At 41.9% G+C, this 23,022-nt stretch overlaps 1 protein-coding gene across 4 annotated transcripts in view; it reads left to right on the forward strand.

Annotated features, from left to right (window-relative positions):
* The window catches only part of KLHL29 (kelch like family member 29), a 1,044,731-nt gene that overhangs the window by 1,013,177 nt on the left and 8,532 nt on the right, over positions 1-23,022 (forward strand). For all 4 annotated transcript variants that reach the window (XM_069236009.1, XM_069236012.1, XM_069236010.1 and 1 more), the window contains one exon: positions 21,004-21,148. In XM_069236009.1, coding sequence (XP_069092110.1) covers positions 21,004-21,148 — 145 coding nt within the window. The remainder of the gene's footprint in view (positions 1-21,003; positions 21,149-23,022) is intronic.

The following is a 23,022-nucleotide window of genomic DNA, read 5'->3' on the forward strand; positions in this document are numbered from 1 at the left end:
GGGGAACATATTTTCACACATCGAGACACATTTTCCTCTACATTCTAACAATTTTTTCTTCACCTTCCAACCCTGGAAAAGGAGTCACTCCGGCCCTTCACAGTACTAAGTAGTAAATGTCTGGCCTTTCCCAGAGTCAAAATTGGCCAGAGAGGAGATTGTAAATATACATAAGCGTGTATCTTTGTGGATTCCAGACCTTGAAACACCCACTCCCTACCCTGTGAGAAGACATGCTGACTTTGGCAATACAAAACATGGGTTTGCACTTGTAACTAAGACTATTTGCTTGTAAAATCAACATGTACCCCCACAAATAGCTCTGTGAAAATGACCCATGGTGTCTTTTTACAAATTGGAAGTGATTTTAATTTTTGCGTCTTTCAAAGAATCATTTAACAGTCTGCCCCACCAAACTTTCTAATATTTATGCATTGAGTGGTATAATTCACAATAGTTATTACATTAGCAGGGTTTTCAAAATTACTTCACGAAGTAACATGTTGAGAACATAAAAGAACTCTGTTTCTTCAGTATTCTGGCTAATAGATTTTTTAAATGCTAACTACAATATACATTTGAGGAACTAATGTTTTTAACTCAATAAACATTTGTAAGCTGCAGTGGATTCCTTTTGCTCCGTTAGTTACAAGGAAGCATATATATTTCATGCAGTCATTTTTGAAATATTGGTAGGTTGTAAGAATATTTATTAACTTTCTCTCAAAAACGAAACATTGGCACAATTGAATTGCATACTCTATAGTGAATGATACATGTTCTTTAGTTTACAAGTTGCAAAGTCATTGAATATTTTAAGTGGATGCCTTTGTTTATTGATCTTTTATTTTTGTAACCATTATGGGACTAAAGGTAAATATTGTCTCAAACCACCCCCACATCAAAAGCAAAACATGAATTGTTTCCTAGTTTCTGATATTCATCTAAATATGAACACAGTGGATGTCTTGGGCCTGTGTATACTATTGACAGATCTCTGTGAGAGTTATATACAATATCCGCCAGTAAAGGAGTATGCCTAGGAGACTCGATTTTTCCTTATTCACTTTGAAGATTGATTCAAACATTGCAGTTGTACCGTGGGATTGCAGTGACATTTTTGTTACTTTTTGTCTGCACTAGGAAATCCATTTTCCAAGGGAAAGTGCATATTTCCCTGCATCACAAGAAAACAAGGAAGAGTTTCAGGTACCTCGTAATCTTACTGCACCAATTATGCCTGGTAAATTTAGGTGGGAATTCAGAAGTGCAGAAAAGTGTTAGAAACAAGTTGTAAATGTTTGGGATTGACCCACCTACTTGCAACTTCATTGGTTACATCTGTAAGTGTCACTTACAAGGATAATAAATCCCACACTCCTGAACATAACAGGGATCTCTGTAGATCACATTTACACTTTCAAGGGGACTCTTGGTGCTGTTGGCATGTAACAGTAGTTTGCTATCAAACTCAGTGGTACATACCTTATGTATCCTAACCGGATAGCAACATCATGTGACAGAACAGTTTGATCGAGAATGGTATGTTATTATGTGAATACATTATAGTAGCTTAGTGGGGCACTCAGAGTGTTGTCCAATCAGCTGATTTACTTATTTTATCAACCTCAAATGATGAAAGGCTCTGTGAACCCACTTAGAATGGAATATTTAACTATGGGGGTCAAACACAGATTCTTGAAGTGGATGCATTAGTCTACTGAACTAGCAGACCTGGTATACCCAGCAGACCAGTTAGAACGTATACACTTGAAATATATTCACATGTATTTATAAGTATATCTCGGCTTTGTATTACAATGTAAAAAAGGGCAAATGCACACTTCTTCAAGAAAGGTCCTTTATTACCAGTTGATGCACAGATGTCTACAAGCTTATCCAAAATGTAACTGCTAAACATAGAATATTCTTTACTTGTAAGAATTAATGCAAAACAAAGTGTGCATAACCAAGCATAAGTAAAACCCACAAGTTGTATACCAGTTTTTGCATGTTCAGTTGCCACTTCTCTGTGGAAGAATTTTCATTAATTGGTCTGTATGCATCAAAATCATAAGGTTTGTTGCAGGTTTGCCCCAGTAAGTTTCCTCCTAAGTTTAAGGTTTTTTTTAACTACCATGATGTTAATATTCATAAAAATTGTGTCAATGTACGACGCAATATGTGTATGCATAATAACAAAGTCTCATCACTGCTGTTAATCCCACCCAATGTGACCTCCTCATCAGCCCGAGTCAGAGATATGTGGTCAGGCAAGTCCTGCGACCTAGGCCTGAAGTGACTGATTGACAGATGAGAGGTGGGGTGACACGTAGCCCGTAGACAAACACGCGAACTGGAAACACCCAGATCAATCCCTCAGAGAGGCAGCAACACCACAATAGTCCTAGGAGATTGCCCCCCAATAAAACACATTTGGCTGGAGGGGTGCCCATTCCCAAAACACATAAAAGCCTGATGGCGCACGAAGTTAGGAACACTCAGACATTCAGAACACAGCACACACACAACAGAGGTGCAGCGTAATGTTAAAATGTTTTTTATTATGTTCCCTGTAGGAAGCTATGTATCTCTGTGGTAAAACTCCTTTATCATTCTTAAGCTTGACGGAATGAAATACCAGACTGAATCCAGGCTGGTGCAAAGCAAATGTTTGTGAAGGACAAAAAAATATGATTTTATGGCCATTCTGCTACTTTCCAAGATATCTGTGCAGTGCAACGCATCCTCCCTTTCCCTCTGATGACATTCTCACATATGTAGCATCTTAATGAAGTAATATGACATGCAAGTAAATTACCTTGAAATGCAAATTGGTGTTTTTTAATACAAATCATACAATAATACTTAAAACAAGTCCTTTCATCACCTCAGCGAAATTACGGTGTACATGTGGCTTTGTTAATTGGCCCCTTTGTGACTTTTATTTGTACAGTACATTGTTTGCACTTAAAGGAAGGATAACCTTTACCAGATGATATAAACCAGTGTTGTTACTACAATAAAGTTTGGTGGAAGAATTACTTACTTGCTAACATATTGGTATACATTACTTCTACACCTGCACTGGATAGAGGGAACTCACCATTTGTCTCCTATGGCAAGGAGATCAACTAAGTATGGGCCCAAAAGAAATCTGTTTAAGTCACTGTTGACTACCCCCTCTTTTGTCGACACTGGGTATAAAAGCCACAGTGTGAATGTTGTGTAGTAATTACACTAAAAATGTGAGTTTTCATGCATCTATACACATGGCAAAGGTGAGAAAACTTTATCATATGTGTTGTGTTATTTTACTGAGCTCTAAAACCCTTTCCAGGAAATACTAAAAAGTACAAGCAATATTGTCTGGCATCTTCTTTTTAGTCCACGTATTTTTGCCATCTCTTCTCAGCAATCAGGACAATTTTCAGGATCCCTTCTGGTAGGTTATTTGGTTAACCAATAGAAGCCTGCACTAACTGAGATCACAGAGTTACGTATATGTATCCCAGTCTGGTCCAAAAAACAAATCATCTGGTGAACTGCTCTCCTTTGCTAAGCAAGAGATAATTGCTCGTAACCCTTAACTAGCTGGTGACAGTCTCCATAAGTTATGCTCTTCTCCAAAGCTGATTTAATTGGATGTTTCAAATTAAATGTAGTGATGCCAGAATCCTAGACGCAGGTTGTCCTCCGATGTTGGCTAGAGCCAGCGCATATGAAGATGTGCAAGGAACCATATTGGGTGTCCAGTCCCTCTCAAAGAGCAAATATTCTATCATGTAAGTTAAGGTTTGTACCATGCGGAACACTGATATTTTCATAGTAGTATCTTAGATAATGTTGGAGTTTCTCCTAAATCATTTAGGGAATTGAAAAGGAAACATTCACATAATTGTGGTCAGCTAATTCAAACATTGGCTGGCCCAGATTTTAGTTAGAACTTAGTATGACAAATTAAACTGAAGAACTGACGTTAAATTGCTCAATTTGTGTTGCTTGAAATTCAATATAAGTGAATCATATTTGCAGATATTGGTTTGTTCAAGTACATTTTTATAAAACACCAAGGAAGTTTTTATTTTTCAAGTTTTCATACCCCACAGAACAGGGTTGAGACCATATCATGAAGCATTGTATTGGTTCTAGCAGTGAGTAAAGTGAGTGAACTAGATCCGGAAGGAATATCCTGTAAAAGCCCTTGAATATTCTTTGATTACATATTTTCTAAAGGAACGTGTAGTTAAAATAAATTATTTGAACCTATTTTCCAAAGATTAGAAGATGGATTATTCTCTGAATGTATTCAACAAACTGAATGCATTAACTAGAAAAGATCTGACATTCTTATGTACGTTTATATAATTTTGGTTTGTACCAAAGTTGTCTTTTCTGCATGGTCTGCCTTAAGTTCTTGATCTTTTATGGACCTCATTTTTGCTGCTACTGGTCTCTGTGCACTACGACACTGCCACTCCATTGTGCATGCAATTTCTCTCTAAAACTGTACTTCTGTATTGGTTACACTCAGTTGGTTTATTTAACATTTCAGTTAAACCATGGTAAACTGGCACAGAATTTGCAACAGTGGCTACGAAGTTAAATGTCATATGTGGGCTTCATGGTGTGTATATACACCACCGATATATATGACTAAAGTGAATGCTCACAAGAAACTCTATAGGTAAAGCTGTATTATCAATAAACATGCCTTTTTTTTATTAGTAAAAGCCTTCTTTCTGTAGACTACTTGTGAACAGTGATAGAGCATCCATTCAGTTATTTTCCACTTGTTATGAAAAAATGCAATTCTGTAGTAAAAGTAGATTTTTGATAGTCAGTGAAAAGTGCATTTTGAAATTAGCAGCACTTCAGTTCTGTGTCAGTAATCTTCTGCACCTGAGTGTATAGTTTCAGGAGAGGTTGACACAGAGAGGAAGGAAGGGGACACCCAAACACTTTACACATCAGCCAAATTTAACCTAGTGATCAATGGGGGAATCATAGATGTGACAACCAGATTCCCTCACATTGATATTTGCTGAGCTTCTCCCACTGATGCTGTGCTCCACCACACGCCAGGAGTGCTGCATGGAGAACAAGGGACAACGGATTCTCTGAGGCCGCTTTGATTTGATTGCCCTCCCACATGCCACTTCATCTTTATCCTCTCCTGCTCCTTGCTGCGTTGTTCTCTGATTTGTTCAGTACTGGAGGCTGCTGCGGGGGCATTGCTCTGAATGTGCCTGGCCCAACCGTCACAATAGGCAGCACTGCTGCTGCTGCCGCCATTTAGTTTTTTGCCCTGCCTGTCTGCGGCTACTGTGCTCAGCTCACTTGTGGAGATAGGTGGGTATGAGTGTATGACTGGGCAGCAAGGTGGGGGGGTGCAGTGGGATGGTGGTAGGGCAGCAGTATGGTGGTTGGGAAAGTAGGCACCATATTGTGTCATGTCGTGCCGTGACATATTGTGATGCAAAGCCAAAAGTCTTCGACCTCAGCTGTGTGGATGGAGGCGGCGGCTCCAGCAAGCCTAGGAGGAGGAGGTATGTAGACCACCTTTGTTGCTGTTTGCTGTCTGCTGCAGTTGTTGTTAAGTAGCATTCTTGTTGCTTGTTGTTGTTTGCGCAGCCTGGCGGACCCTTACCCATGGCGTTGATCACCTGTACTTCTGTACTACCTGCACTGTTATATCATTTATACTACTTGCAATATCTGCGCCACCTGGATTACCTGCAGCACCTTTTTAACTAGACTGTCGGGTGAAATCCAGGGTCATCCTAGAGTCTGTATCTTAGTTCTGTATCAGAGGTGTTTTAGCATCCCTTCGGCATCCCTTTTGACATCAGTGGGTTGTAAGGATTGTTGGTTTGCTGGAGGTAACTCCCTGGGAAGAGCTACTCACTTTAAGACATTGTGTGCTTGAAGAGCCCAAAGAGGTGAGTGGTTTGTTCATATCTTCATTTCAGAGGATCTTAGAGGATTGTGGCCATCTAGTTTCTCACCCGGCGTAGCCCACCATAACTCTATAGAGTCCGTGTTGAACTTATTCGTTTGATTTGATGGTCTCTCAAGCCCCCTATCATGATAAGCCTACCCACTTGATATCCTTTAAGGTACTGCTTTTTTTTAACTGTGCTTCTAATTTGATATTGTGTTAGTTGTACTTGGATACAGCACTTTGGATATAATATGGTAAAAAGAAAGGCTACTACGGGTCAAACCTTGGATTCACAAGTTCATACTCGTTCAACTATTGATAATTTTCTGGTGCAGGCAGTGGACCAAGTTTCCAGTGAAATAAAGCTGGTGGAGCACCAACTTATCACTTGCAACTGAGGGCTTACATAGCTTGCTGCTGCCTAAAATACCTAGAACATCTCTTATGAGTAGCGACGACCCACTCCCCAATCCATGTCCCACAGTCTAAGCACTTTTACCTCTCCCGTGGGAGGCACTGACAAAAATGGCATGAGGATGGGGCCATCCCTGTCAACCGTATTGGTAACGGCTCTGCAAGTTCTGTTTGTAGACCTGAATCTAAGCCTATGATGAAGCAAAGACTTAAGCAGGAGCTAGTCAATGACATATTCAGCTTTAAGGGACCCTTTTCTGTTTCAGCATGTTTCCTTTCCCCTCTGGATGACTTTGAGTACCAAAATATGAAATCCTTGACCTAAGTGATACGCTTGATTTACCCAAATCCCCCTCCATTGCTGTCAGCCTGAAATTAGGTCCCAGTCACTGGTGAACTGTGACTTTAAATTGGTGCTTTGCCTTTCAAAGTGTGAATTTTTTAAGATTCAATATATCTGTCTTATTGATTTGGTGTTTTTGTTTTCTCATTCATTTTTGGTGATTTTTCTATATTGTTATGATAATTTAATTATGTTGCCTTTTTGACTTTAATGCTGCCTGAACCTAATGTGCATTTGTCTATAAAATTGACTGTTGCTTGTGCAATTGCTACCGTAGTATTGGACCTGGCCCTCTCTGCAGGATCACCCAAGATTCTTGCCTTCCTTTGCTGAACCAGTTTTTGTTGGCTTTTAGGACTCTCTGAACTTTGTTTTCCTGCTAATCAGTTGTGAAATCATTGTGCTATCCTTTCTTAGCAAGGTAAAATTGCCCTACACCTAATTGGTACATTTATTTTATTTGTACATTCCTAGTATATGGAACTACATGCACTGTGGTCTGTAAATTAGATGCTACTAGTGGGCTGCAGCACTCTTCATGCCACCCAATGAAGTAGTCTTTTAAAATAGCTCAGGCGTGCCACTGTAGCCAGTAATGCAATGTTAAAACTGCCATTTCCCCCTGGCAAAGTAAACCACCCCTCAACTAATAACCTAATTTCTTACACATAGGCTTAGTAGGCCTTCTCTAAAACTGTTTTGTGACATGAGCAGATTGTTTTTATGAAGTTGGTGTGTGTATCCCATTACAAATTATTAACCTGATTTTTACGTGATTTGTTTTCTGCTAATTCCTTAAACAACAAGCATATTTATAATGTTTGATCCTGTTTAAAACATTGAGAGGCATTACCTTGAAATTATTTATGAACCAGTGTAAGTGCCTTAAAATGTATTCTCACTCTGACAAGAAAACAAATGAGTTTTTCAAAGAACTAGGGAAATATATTTCTTAGTATTTTCAGAATTTAATGGATTTGTAACCTTCAGTGTACATTCTTTGATGCACCTTCATATAGCCTATTAAAGTAGCTTTTGATGGCTCTATCTAATTATTATTGTTCAGGGTTTTACCAGAAAAAATGAAAGGTGGCTTGTGCTAACGAATACATACAGTTTACACTAGCACAAGTTTTTAATTCTTGATTAAAAGACATGTATCAGTTTATTTAACAGTGTTCAGTTAATTAAAACCATTACACAAACACAAGTAATAAAATCATAAAGCACTAAAAAGACCAATTTTAAAGTGTGCAAGCTTAATTGTGAATTATTGCAGGTTTGCTTGCTAACTAATTATGCACGCATGTCTTAAGCTCTCGATCTCCTGGAGCTGGGTCCCTAGTTTGTCCAAAAATGTCACCAGTCTGCAGCTGAGCTGCACATCGTCCCCTTTGAATCCAGCCAAAATCACTAGCCTACATCTGCTCAGTCCCCTTTGAAGCAATTCTGGTTGTAAAAGCATTTTACGGTCCACCATAGTTCTTTGGCATATCTGATGGATCAGTGTTTCTGGGTCCAGCCCGCAGAGCCAACAGATGCCTGTCATGTTGCTGTGTGTCCACCTGGGGAGATGGGAGTATGTTGGAAGACAGCCCATTTGGTATTTCATGAAGGCAGCTTTGATCCGTGAGTTCACTGCTGCTCCCAGGTAAGACTGTGAGACAAGGCTGTCGTATGATAAGATGAGCCAGGCATGGCTTCATTTTGATAGGGCTTCTTTGTCCATTAACTGTGAAAAATATTTGGCACTTTCTTTCGTGACACACTTGATGAGCTGATATGAGCTGAGTTGGAATAGTTGGTCTGCCAGCCCCAGTGCTGTCATAGATGACTCAAAATAAAGAGAGAAAGGAGAATTGGATTGCGCAGAGATTTCAGCCCAGATGATGGAGCTTAGAGTGCCTTGTCTTGTTGTCTTGTGTTTGGAGCATAAGTTGATAAATTCTCCCTTCCTTGTAAGAGATTGTCTGACCAAGCCAAATTCAAGATGGACTTGAGCCGGTGAAGCACGATTTGGCAAATTAAACAGCCCCTGGAAGAGCTTAACAATCGTTTTGTCAAAATACTCCCCTCCTCTACCCCTCAATGCTTCACTGCCAAATGTAATTGTATTGTAGAAATTAGTTGGGATTGAATGACCTTCCATAGCATGAGGTGTGTTGAGCAACCAGTGACGTTTTTAACATGCTTCAATGCAATAGTAAATAGATTTCTAGCTTAGACTTTCCAGGTGGGGCTTAAAAGAGCCTTACAGTCAAGGAGGATGCCTAGGTATTTGTATTTGCAGACCAATTCAATTTTGCTGTTGCCCAGGTAGCACCGGTGCCTCAGCCGCGCTGTCAACCTGAAGAACATGATTTTTGATTTTCCCAAATTGATGAGAAGAGCATTTTCTTCTGAGAATTCAGCCATTGTATCGGGTAGCCTCTGGAGTCCTATTCTGGTATGGCTGAAGAGAATAAGTTTGTCAGCATACATCAAGTATGCCATAGCAGTTTTCCCCAATCTTGGTGGATGAGAGTTCACCTGGTACAGTCTTGTCGGTAGATCAGCCAGAAATAGGTTGAAGAAAAGAGGTGCAAGCACACGTCCCTGCTGCAGACCCTGAGAGGTTGGAATTTCTCTGGAGAGGTGCGTGCCATCACCTAGTTTGACCCTCACCCAAGTATTTGTATGGAGAAGGGTCATTGCTTTTGGTGAGCCGGGATACCCCATTTGGAAAGCTTAGACCATAATTTCCTTCTGTCTACACGATCAAATGCTGCTTTATAGTCTCTAAAAGAGAGGAAGAGCGACTTCTTGGCGTGCTGACATTGGTCGAATAATAACAATACAGCAATAAGGTGAGCAGTTGTGCCTACCCCTTTGGAGAAGCCAGTTTCATTGAATGGGATCAGGTTGTTGTCATCAGCCCAGGTTTTAAGTTCCTCCAAGAGGATCCCTGCAAAGATTTTGGACTCAACATCTAAGAGTGCAATCAGTCAGCAGTTTGCTGGATTGTTGATCGAACCCTTTTTGAAAATTGGGGAGATGATTGATCCTCTCCATGATTGCAGAATGATGTTGGTGGCAATTATGCTATTGTAGAGTGCCAAAAGATGTGTTGCCCAAAAGTCTGAATCCTGTTTGTACAAGGTGCCAGGGATACTATTGGGTCCTGAGGCTCCCTCCCTCCGACACTTAATGATTCTCTTTTGCGCTGTTTCTGAGACAATTTGAGGGCAGCTACATGGTTGTGAAGAAAAGCGAGCAATACTTTGAGGTTGAACTTGAGTTTTTGCTGGGACTGAAGACCTTCACTTAGGGGCCCCTGAGTCAGGGAGCCAAAGTGGCAGGAGAGATATTGATACCAGCTGGAAACTGAGATGTTAGTTGTGGAGCGAGGGTGCATTACAGAACTTGAGCTGTTTATATGTTTCCAAAACTGCACATGCCTATTTGACTTTAGTGCATGCAAGAGCTTTGCTGCTAGCCTAGATGCCCTGTTTCTTTGATGTGCCCACAAGTGTGCTCTGTAGGCATTTCTGGACGTGGACACCAGCGCTCTTAACGCCTCATCGCTGTGCTCTTTCTGAAGGAGGCAAAGGGTGCTGTTTAGGTTGCGTTTAAGTATCTTTGTTTGGCATCCAAATGGAGGTCCTTGAGGACTGTGAAGTTTGGTGCCTTGGGATTGTTGTTGACAAGATGGCAGAAACTCGCATACAAACTCGTCCAAGGCTACTTGCACTGCTTGTGCTGTTTGCTCAAGGTCAGTGTGGTTCAGTCTAAAGGACCACATTCGCTTGGCTTTTAATGCCATGTCAGGTGTTATAGCTGATTACCATTTGATTTTTCCACCCGTAGTTTGTATATGTTGCATGCAGCAGTGTATCAGTATGGTCATGATGATCAATCGGATGAGCAAAGTGCAGCTCTTTGTGGTACATGTTCGCTTTCACCTCTGTTTGCTACCTGGAAATTCGAAATTCGATGGAACAAAGACGATGATAGAATCATTAAGTCTATTAGCGTTCTCACTTTTTGATTAAAAACATAAATGAGGGAGGTTGATCCATGCTGTAATGGCCATTGGTGGATCGAAACCCAGTGCTTTGAGGTCTTTTATTAGCAGTTTCCCTAACCTGTCCTTTTTGTAAATTTCAGATGAGATTTTTATCAGGGATCTACCAAAAAGTGTTCTGTGCCATAATGGCCTCTTCAAAATCTCAGTGCCCAACAGATTCATGTTGAGGTCACCGGATAGGATCAGCTCAGGGCAAGGAGCATTATTTAAACAAAACCAGGGGTCCCCTATTGATATGGAAGTGGGACAGGGAAAAAATACAAAAAAAAACACCTTCACTAGCGGTTCCAAAATATTTTTTGAAATCCTCAAAAGTATAAAGCATAACACATCCAGCCCCCTTACAACTAAAGATTGACATACAGATGTTACATAGCCATTTATTACATATCCATATGTTAGGCAAAAATAATTCTGTTTATTACAATATGATAGTCATATATTCAGTGCAAAATGTACATGACCTCCTGGGAGGAAAAACACTAATAATAAAAAAAAGACAATAATAAACACATTTATACCATCACATGCATACAATTAAAACCGAAAGGACACAGCTTTAACAAAATGATGAAAAACACTCCTAGACCCTCCACTGAAAAGAAAAGCAAATAAGTATTTACATCAATGAACACATAATACTAATACACACATGATGTCATAGGATAGCACTTATTTGTGAATCCTGAATGATCCAACAGTATACAGTCCTGAACAGTTTTTACATTATATCTTAATCAAAGTCAATATATTGCTGGAAACTAGTATCCTTAAATCCATGAAATACAGGAGGTGTCCATGAAAAAGAAATCCAAGTGTAATAAGCCGTCTTTGTCCAAAATAGTGGTTCCAGCGCGCGTTTCAGTGAAACAGTGACCATAAAGTGGACACTCACCTTCTTCAGGGCACACAGTTGTTATCAAATTATATAGAACCGTCCCAGGAGGAGTAATGGTTTATATAGGTTCAGCACCTGTAATTTAAGCTATCGGTATTAGACGAATTAGGCTTGAAAAGGAAAGACAGGAGCATTATTTAGCAGCTCTTCAATCTTCTCTTTCAGTTGCCGTACAGCCTCCACTTTACAAGCTTTCTCTGGTGGGGATATAGATATTTATTAGAACTAGATGGAGGATGGAGGGGCCTTGCGATGGGGAGAGAAAAACTGTCATAAGGTTTTTATATGCGGCTTTCGGCATACAGTGGTGCCTCTTCATTGCTGAGCTGTGATATATAATGAGCCCACCGGTCAAGCGCCCAAAGCGGGCTCTCCTTGTTGCCAGGACGTGATAACTCACAAATCCCGGGACTGCAGGTGGAGTTTCCGTCCAAGTATCCTGCAGCATTATTATTTGGAATGATGTTAGGTAGTTCAAAAGTTTCCTATCCTCCAGTTTGTCCAGCAGCCCATTGATATTCCAAGAGCACATTGTGAGGTTGTTTTTTTCTTCCGAGCTGCTGGGAGTTGGTCCGATCCTTCATAGTTGTCTTGGTACTGTGCTCAAGGTACTGGGTAGCCAGCTCCAATCATCAAGGAGCGAGGGGACCTTGGAGAAGGGCAAGGGTGCTTTGATCACCCGTACTGTTTGAGGGAAGAACAGCTTTTTTTGAGAATTCCTTGAAATGGAAGGGGCACAGGGCAGTGGTTGAGTCCCCCCGTCATCTTGTCACAACAGTAGAAGATATGGCTAGACCGGGTCAATTATGGGGGAGACATGAATCCCCCAGTTCCTGAAAGGCACTCCAAGTACTTGCTCTGCTACCTCAGCAGAGATCAAGGTAACTTTGGTTGCTTCATTCATCTGGGATGCTGAAGGTCAAAATAATTCCACTCATACCAAATCTGCTGAAGTGCAACTTGCTGTCTCAGGGAGCTGTCTCAGCAGCCATAGGATGTTACCCCGGTTCAGCAGGTCGAATGTGCCCCTCAATTTATATTCCGGGTACATCAAAGTTGCTGTAGAGTTTATGCCACAGTTAAGGAAAGTCGGTGCTGGAACTGCAGGGGCAGCCTGAATGGAGGGCATCTTGCTGCAAGTCCTTGTTTGTGTAGCCTCCCAAGTTGCTGGTTCTATCAAAGTATGGTTGCTCCCCTGCTCACTCCATCTGGGAATTTCCTGATATGATGGATCCAGGGAGAGTTTAACCAGACAAGACCCTTTGTTGAAAATTGTAAGAATGAGTGGTGTATTGGATGAAACACAATTATCAGTATCAAGATAAGCAATCCAGGAAATACCTGACTGGTTCACCAGCTGGTGAGAAATGGCCATGGTATTGCTACTGAGTGCCCCATCCTGGAAACCTACTAGAGGTTGATTTGGTAGAGAAATGGAGCCAGATTGGATCATCAATTTGGTAGGACTGGGCCGTGTTCTTCAGGAGGATTTTGCCATCAACCCTTGAGGATTGGCTAAGACGCCGTCCTTGAATCCTGCATGAGGGGTGCATGCTTGAGTTGGAGGTGTTTTTAACAAGGTAGTCCTGCTTTGACCATCCAGGTGACCTGTCTGTGACCCTGGGAGGGAACTGAATGGTATTTTAGTCTCCCCTGCTTGGCTGTTAAAGAAGGAGATAATCGTCGTCTTACCGAGTGCTTTTAGCCTGTGCTTTTGCCCTTTCCATCGGCACTTCTTCCGGGGCAAAGATAGCAAGCAATTTATGGCTGGAGTGCAACTTGTGATAGGTGGAGAGGCCACAGTGCTGATTATTGGACCCGAGTTCTGTTTGTCAGAGGGGCTACTCAATGGGTTAGAGACTTTTGAAGATGTTTTAGGGGACTCTGCTGTTTGATTGATTGCTGAGGTTCGGTGCCCATGTATAGGTTCCTGTTTGTGTGACTTAGGAGACCCCTAACATGCTCTCCACAGAGAGGATTGAGTAAAGGGGCATGTTGTTTGAGGCTGCGGTGGATTGCCACTCCTGGTATTGCTGGCAAACTTGGAATTGGCTACCTCATTTTGGGCCAGAACTCTTTTCATATCCTCAAAGCTGTTACTTAGGATATCTTGTAAGGATCCCAGCTGGTCCAAGATTGGATAACGAGTGCAAGAACAGACTGGTAGCCAGGGTTTGGCAGAATTCTGGGCTCTGACTATCAAGTTATTAAGGTCTGCAATTTTTGAGTCCATTCCTGAGTTAACTGCCAACATGTTTTTAACAATTTGATTTGAGTGTCCATTTTTGTAGACTGGGAGTTAAGGGCTTCAGCGGTGAGCTGGAGAGTGCTCTGTATAATGTTGAGAACCGTAGGTATATCTGGATCTGCGGTGGTGTCAAGATGTGTGCTGCTGCCAGGTCGGTGCCTGGTATCAGAGCAAGATACTGCAGGCGAGCGTGGGGTGGAACAGGTCCTGTTCTGCCCTAGGGCTCCTTCTGTGTCATGACAAATTGCCACCATTGCCTCACCATTCCAGGGAGGTGAGTGAAAGAGGGGTTCTGCTGTGTGACACACTAGTTTGTCCTGGTGGTGCAGAGCTGTCAAGAGGTGGGGTGAATGACTAGATCTGACTGTTAAATCCTTTAGCACTTGTTGATCGTGCGCTAGGTCTACTTCACCTGTGCAGGGAGTGATATCACTGAGGCAGAGTCTCAATGAGTGGTTTTCATTTGAGCCAAATGATAAAAAGTGGTCTGAGCTGGCTGCCTTGGTTCCGACAATGCCAGGGAGGAGGGAGAAAAATGAGTGGATTCTGCTAAGATGGGCTTGTCTGCACAACTGTCAGCTTCTCCTGCGCACAGGAACTCTATTCCAGGGCCATGCGGGTGCACCTGTGCCTCTGTAGAAGATTTAGTTGCCGTTTGAGAAGCCCATGACTCTGGCAGTGAGAGAGCTAGTGGGCTTAGAAGACATCCGATGGGCTTACAGCTACATGATGTATTTGCAGCTAAACCAAAAGCAGCTACTTGATTAATAACAGTTGGCTTCAGAGGAGATGGCAGGCCTGCAATGCTTGAGTTTTCTGCATAGATGGTTGAGACTGGATCCTTGAGAAAAATAAATTTGGCGTCAATTTTTGTCCGACACTTAGTAGCTGTGAGGATCTCTTCCACAGGCCTCGAGCCTATTTGATTAGTCTTGATATGTGGCGCTGCCTGAGCAGCCGGGGTTGAGCTGCTGCTCTGCGAAGACCCTGCTGGGTGAATGATGTTTGCTAAGGCTTTGGATGTTTCACCCTCCCTTTCTCAACTTGACTTATTTTTCTGACGACAGGTGGGGGGGAGTGGGGTGTGAAGTGAAGGGGGGAGGGGGTCCTTGTCTTTCCAGAACGCATTTTAGCCGATCTGGCTGGATGCCTTCCTTTCTGCTATTTTGGTCTTTCTTTTCCTTACTCCCTTATTGCACTCTTGCCGTGCAGGTGCTTGGTCAGTGATTTCGCTAGATGGCAGGTTAGGTAACGGGTTAAGACTCTGTTAAAGCTCTGTTGTCTGTAATCTTTAGAAGGGTATCCTGGAGATGAGCTGAAGTAGTGCACACAGGCAGTTGGAGAAGATGTGTCTCACCAGGACCCAACAAGCCAAACCCAGACCTAACCGGTGCGCACTCTCAGCAGCAGCCCACTAAGACTGCCACGCTTGTGAATCACCCTTTGCAGATACAGTGTGTGAGCAGGTTCTTCAAGCTGCACACTGCTCCTAGGAGGCACAGGAGGGTGCCGGGATCTGGGACCGCTCTAGGCCAAAGGTCCTTAGCGACCACCTGCCCGCCCGCTTGCTCACCTACCTGTTTAAACCATAGCCAGACCACGGCCAAGGCCAGCAGTGGGGCAGAGGCAGGCCAGTGGAAAGGCAAGGGGAAAGCAAGGAAGTTGTGGTGGATAGGGGGCAGTAGCGGAGAGACGTAGGGGGACAAGGACAAGGAGGAAAGCAAAATGGGGGGGGCTGGAGAGAGGAGGGGGAGCAGAGGGCAGGAGAGCAGGCAAGCAGGCCATAGCCTCAGCCCTATCCAGCCTGTCCCGCCCTGTCCACCTGGCCCTGCCACAGCCACAACAGCCCTCAACTCCCCCCTCATGGCTCTCCCGGTCAGCTGACCCCTGCCCTCAGCCCTAAACACTGCACCATACCACATCACTCCCCCGCTGCACCCACTGCTGTAACGCCACTTGCCTCAGCATGCTAACCCGTCCTGCAAAGCTGCTTGTGGTGCAGCTGTGGTCTCCTGACCTCCCCGGCTTGCGTCTCCTCGCATCTCCTTGTGTCTCCTCTACTCGCCCCAGGATCTCGGCTTCACTTCCAGGTTTGCTAACGCTACAAAAAGTCTGCCAGGTCTTAGAGCTCTTATGGCACAGCACTAAGCAAAAACTGGAAGCTGACATAGGCAACTCCAGTCTCAGGTTTGATGGACATGTGATTGCTGGTTTCGTAGTGCATCCTAATGATAATAAAGGAATTTATTGTGACTTAATTTCTTGGAAAAGCCTAATCAGATGATTAAACAATCTAACTGTGAAGTGCTCCATGTGACTAGCACACACTTGATACATTCTGGCGTTTACTTAACAGCCTGGAGGGCATATTTACCAAGGTACCACAATTCTGTTTCTCAGATAACAGAAAGAGTTGCTGTTCAGGAACATTGGGATTTGGTTTATAGACATCAGAGCCAGATGTAAAGTTCCTGGTTTATAGAAATCATGGCCAGATGTACTGTTTCCTTTCTCAAATTAGGGATACCAAATTAGAACACTGACTGGTTTGCAATTGGGAATGCAATTTGCAGTGCAGCCTTTGGAGCCAGATTGAAAATTATCCATTTGCAATGGGTCATTAAATGGCCTACCTATCAAATAGTAGTTAAGCGGGTCTCAAGATTGGATGTGAATGCAGGAATGGAGACCTACAAGTGATCAGGGTCGGAGAGGCTTATAAGGCACTAAGGCAGTGCCTGATTGGTTGGACTGACAGGTCAGTGCGTGGGCTGTTTTTGTGGATGTTTGTGGGCTTATTTTATGGTCTGGTGGGTCGCTTTTCACTGTTGATTTCCCTGATAGTAACACAAACATTGTCTGCAACCAGATCAAATGCAGGCAGTCTTCCATACCTTGGAAAACACATATACAGCATGTTTTTACAATTTCAAAACTACCCCAATTTCAAACAGAGCCCCCTTTTTAGCTATCTAACTCGCAGATGGGAAAACTTTTATTTTGCTCCAGGACCTATTTTATGTCCCAGTCTAACTTGCAAGTGAGAACAGACCTTTGTCCTTGCGACTTATTTCCCAAATAAAAAATATCTTTAAAAGCCATGCCTTAACGAATTATAAATAGAAGAAGAATGCCCCCTTCACTCCTGTTCTTTTTGGCAATGTGGAAAGGAACCCTAAAGGCCTTTTATGAGTTATGAGAAATACTTTACCAACTCGTGAAAGGGCGTTTGTATGTTGTAAAATGTCCTCGTGTTGTCCCATATTTGCAAATCGGAGGGCTTGTGACCGTAAAAAGGATTTGTACATCCAGCCCTCTTTCCTTAATCACATTCCCTGTAGCTTTCTCTGGCATATTTTCTTCTGTCTCTCTCTCACATATAACCCAAGTATATAAGGCAAACTCTTAGCCTCTTTTTTTGATACTTGCTTTAATACGAACGTATTTTATTGTATAAAGACTGGAAATTCTGGCTTTCATGTTCAACTCTGTTTACATTGTGTGTACCTAAGCACTGTTGCCTCACATCTAGGATACAAAACCTTGAATGTGTTCAAAACTACCATAGAAGGCATGATGTTTAGTCACTTTAAAGGGCGTTTTGCTCAAGGTCAGTCAACTTCTGCTGAGGGACTAGATGAAGTGTATCGGACTCTTGAATTCCTCCTTGGCCTGATTTTTTTTTTTTAGAATGAAAAAATACTCACAGTTTAAAGAGAGAATATGAAAAATGTATTTGTTTTTCTTCAATGAATAGTCCAGGACTGTAGAAACCGCACAAAACGTTTCCCAGCGCAAAGATTTTGTTAGAAGTGACAGCAAAAAAGACCTTGCTCCTTTGGGAAATAATATTCAGGGATGAACATACATCCTTCTAAAAACCCAACAATGTCATGCTGGTAATATGGTCCACAGGGGGATAAACTAGAAAAACACTAATGAGAAGTCAATGTGTTAACTAGCCACACTACTATTAAGGCCACACAATAATACCAGCCCCTCCAATGAAGCAGAAAACACATCTAATGAATAGTATGGGGCCAGATGTACACACAGGCGGATCACAAATAGCGGCTGCAGATTGCATTCTGACTTTTGGCGATGTAACTGTGTCTTTTCAGTGCAATCTGTGTACTAATATATCGTGCAAATTCTCAAGTCACAAAGGGTCGCAGAACGACCTGCCTAATGCATATTAGTTAGGCAGATTGTGCTTTCTTCACCCCTTGCTACTTACTGCCAGCAGAGGGATGGGGTTTTGCAAGGAACACCAGACGACCTTCACTGTAGTTGCATTCCCAGACTGCAAACTGTTTTAAGCTGCCTATAGAAATAACAGTAGTAACACATTCAGGGAGCAAGCAGGGGATCACTACCTTCACTTACCCCCCAAACTCCCAATCACAGTTCCAAAGGGGAAGCTGTTTCCTCCCCTTTTCAAAAGGGTACCACTTCCACCAAAAAGTTGGTGGTATATCTTTTTTTGCAACAAGGATTCCACTCATACACCATTGATTCACAGTGAAGACCTCTTTCACAGCCATTCCTAATTGTGATTCAGAATCAATTGCTAAGTTACTTTTGTGACCTGGAAAAGGTTTTCCGAAATTACAAAAGAGGTTTAGGAGATCGCAAAAAGTAATTTTGCCATAACAAACCATGTGATTTTGCGAATTACGGGTTTTGCAACTGTAAAATGACGTGGTACATCTGGAGCATGTTGTCAAAGAACACCTCGGTGGAAATTAACACAATCTGGCCAATTTGTTATTATGGCACTATGTGCAGTGGATAAAGAGGAAGCCTAGGGCTTTCAGCCAACTCTGCAATAATATTGTCATCCAAGGCTGATGGACACTTGCGTTACAATTAAACATTGATATACAACATGTGCCAGCCAACGCCTTTGTGTGGTCTGGTTCGCCAGATTTGTTTTGTGATATTCTAAAAATATCTGCTGTATTGATACACCTAGTAATTAATTACGCTGTACGTTGGGAGAATTTAACATTCTTACATGAGCCGACAAAACACATTCGTAAAACAGCATAAGAATTCCAAAATAAAAACCGCAGTCAATAGGGAGAGAGTATAATTATGCAACTTGAGGTAGTGTATTTCATTTTGGACTTTGTCTTTAATCACTCATCAAAATATTTAAATTTTTCTATTGGAGTACTGTATAAAAATACATAAACGTGACTAGAAGGCAGTAAAATTAAATTAATGAGAATCAGTCACAATTCAAAAAGAGTTGTTTACAATTTTACAAGCAAAAACACTTCAGCTAAGTACTACTTCAATACAAGAAGCCTTAAGTTGGTTGCCAACGTCTTCCTAAATGACAAGCTCATGTAGCACACAGTTTACTTCCAAATCAAACATATTTTGGTGCTCTTTCTGATGCTCTTGGCCTCACCTCATTGCATAAAGCCTATCTATTGACCATCCCAGAATTAACACTTTGAGTCGCAATGAATCCTTTAATAGTGATACAGTGTAATCTAATATTCACGATCAACGGTTGAGCGACATAAGAGACGTGCAAATACATTGTCAAGTTTAGTAACAATGAGGCAGCCTGTTTTTTTTTTTTTAACTTATGGTCAATGTACAATAAGAGATAACTAACAGTAGATGGCACACAAAGAAATTGTGCTTCAAAATAGGAACAGGAGCAATACCTTGAGCATTTGCTTGGAGCAAATATGGGCCGACACAATTCTTTTTGATTATTCTCAGTGTAGGAAATTGAGTTATTGTTTGAGGGTGTGAATCCCTACTCAAGCAGTAACCTCAATCTGTCAGAGTGCAATCAAGCTAACCCCATATTAACTTATGCTTAACCCTCTGGTAGACTGCCCCAAAAAGTCAGGTTTAACTTAGAGGCAATGTTTTAAGCATTTGTGAAGTACTTCAAACTAATAAAGTGAAAACACATCAGAAGAAATAGCAGAGTTGTCATCTACAGTATGATATGAAAACCAAATGTGGCCCCACATTTCTAATTTATAAGTTGTGTGATCACTTGCTGGTTCCTTCTTGGCTGCAGCCTGAATGGTTGGGCCATCCGATGGAAGCTCAGAGCATACATTGGCTGGGGAGAGTGAGTGCTCCTGGGGTACAAGACAGTCACTGTATGTGTGTCCTGATTCCTCCATATTTGATAGGGCCAGTACAAATAGATACATAGCTGTTCTGGGAGCATCAAACATCATATATGCTCTACATGCAACATTGTCAAATAAATTGTCTGGGATTTCCATGTATGTGGGATGTGTGGTGCAGCAGCAACAACATGCTGTTGTGACTAGTTAGCATCTTTGTAACCCCCTGCAGGCAGCTGCAGTGGCAGCCAAGCGGCAGGAGATAACTCTGAGAAAGAAGTGATCACAGGATGTCCAAGGAATAACCCACTACCACTGTTACTATCATTTTGTGGGCATTACTTTAATGATCTAAATCAAGACTTATGTCTTCAGGCTACATGATGGTAAGAGGATGCTATGCCGGTCTACAGCAGTTCACAGTAACATATGGCATTTGTATATCACAGTTGACATCATATTCAAACATACAGTCAACTGTATTGACAGTAATTGTCAGGATAACACCCCATTTATTGGGGTAACAGTTAAACAGTATCAGTTTCTTTTTCCACTATTTGAATGTGAGGGTCGAGGGCAGCAATATCACAAGCAGAAGCAAGGATGTAAGGCATGTGAATGTTCCTGCAGGTTTTTGTATTTTCCAATGTATGCCTTTAAGATCCCATAAAAGGCTTTTGAGAAGATGAGGATTAGAAGCCTCAAGGAAGGCGGCAGCATATCCTGTCCACAGCGGCTAACTACATCCCTAGAAAACCACTAACCCTTCTCTCATATGTGATCTGAATAAAGGCAAATGATAAAACACAGTCCATTCCTATTTCCTTTGTTTCTTATAGCAGTGTGAGTATATCTGACAGTATTTTTCTATATATCATGCAAATTAAGCCATAAAAATGTAATAAAACAGTACATCGACAAAAATAAACTGTGTTCAGCAGGCATGTGTGATGTATGGAACCATTTCCTTTTTTCCTTGACAGATAACAAATATGCCCCGGCCATTACCCTCAATGGGTTTGTCTTTATCCTTGGAGGAGCCTATGCAAGAGCGACTACAATCTACGACCCTGATAAAGGCAATATTAAGGCTGGCGCAAACATGAATCACTCCAGACAGTTCTGCAGGTGAGCCATTCAGAATTCATTCACACATTTTTAACGTGCAAGATGTGAGGCCCGGTGTTGGGGTGGGCCAGAGCAGGGCATTGTGATTGGCTATGGGCGTGGCTTCCTTTGGTCAAGTATTTGGATTAGCGAATTGCTGATTCATGGGTTGAACAAAAACCACAGGTATTTCCTTAAATGTTCTGCATTGATTGAATCATTGGTATGGAGTTTAGGGTTTCTCTGTATTAGAATGTTTGGACATTGAATCTTTTGTGAAATTAGTTTTTTCTCTGAGTGGAGACAACATCAACATTTGTACATTTAGGTTTTTTCTGGGCTTTTCCCAGTCTTACTAAGGTGGTGGTGATAACTGGAGAATCATATGAAGTAGGATATATTTCAAAATATTTCCCCTTTACAAGTACAGTCTTTCTTCTTTTGTACAAGTTAAATTCCTGTCGTTTCAACAGGCCCACTCTGTTATTTTTCCTGTGATTTCCACCAAGCTTCCTGAGACACACGTGGTCAAAGGACAGCACATTGGGGACTCCTGTGTTTAGGCAGGGAATTCCACCTGAAAGAGAACTCTAAGCTGTGTTGGATAGGGTGCCCTGGATGTAATAAAAACCAGGAGAATTTGATTCTGTACTTCTTTGGTATCTAGACAGTCTTGTAGCCTCAACAAATGAGTAATATTTATAACACTTTTCTATGCATACTCCTTTAAGACTGTCATCCAAACAGAACTCCAACAAAACAACCACAAAATGTGTGACATTCAACATTTAAAACATGAAGACAAATTTAAATACTTTGAAATAATTATATCATTTGATATTTAACAGCAAGTTTTCATTTTTCCAAATCACTTACTTACGTTAATTATAGTTGTAATAATGTTTTAGTTTCTAACCACTGGTAATCCATTTCTTAGCGTCATTCCATGCATTAGCCTCAAACTCAGTAGGGTTTTACTCTATCATTTCCTTACGGGAGTATGGTGGGGATGACAGTAGCATGTCTGGGATAGTTTTCTCCCCTACATAGCCACAGGAGCACAATGTATTATATTTCCAGGCACTCAGTGGTCTTAGACAAGAGGCGACAGAGGAAATGCTGCTGGAGAGAGAAGAATTGATGTGCGACCTCCATGCTTCCTGGGAGGGGGGGGGAGGGAGTGTATGGTGATTTTTGACCTTACTCCTCTGAAGGTGAAGGGACTCAGGGTCTATCGAGGATTGAGCATGTGGCTTCACAGAAGCAAAATCAGTAACTTGCTCATCCCACTGCCTGGCTGTCCTAGGCAGTCTGGTCACTGATAACTGGGCAGATAATAATTCATATGAAGAACAGAATAAGCCTGACCTGGAACCACAGACACTTGCAATTTATTATGTGGGCCTTAAGTTGACTGATTTTGTATTGGTAAACCTATCATCCCTGCTAAAAAAAAAAAAAAGCCAATCAGGAGTCATCATTAGGTGTTGATATGTGACATTCAAACAAACACAAATGAACACAAATTATGGACAGAATGTGGTACCAATCAAACATTCACCTCAGTCACAGATCTGGGTTCAGTCCATCAATTGTTTTGCTCACCATGTCACCCCAGTTTGGACCCAGCCATATGCAAATCAGTTTTGACCCTGTTGACATGGGAACAGTCCAGCCCAAACTGCCGGGCCAGGTCCTCCCTGGACCGTAAACAAGCATCCTGGGACCGATTTCAGGGTATCACCCTTCATCAGCCATGCTAGCTTGAATCCAGTGGCACAGTGAGCCCGGCACCCACGTCTGGGCATATCCAGCGCACTTATGGTAACAAAAGCAAACAAATGATGGATGGAATGCGGAACCAATAATGCATCTACCCCCAGACATAGATCTGG

This window comes from Pleurodeles waltl, chromosome 5 (genome assembly GCF_031143425.1).
Source record: "Pleurodeles waltl isolate 20211129_DDA chromosome 5, aPleWal1.hap1.20221129, whole genome shotgun sequence".
Classification (NCBI taxonomy): Eukaryota; Metazoa; Chordata; class Amphibia; order Caudata; family Salamandridae; genus Pleurodeles; species Pleurodeles waltl.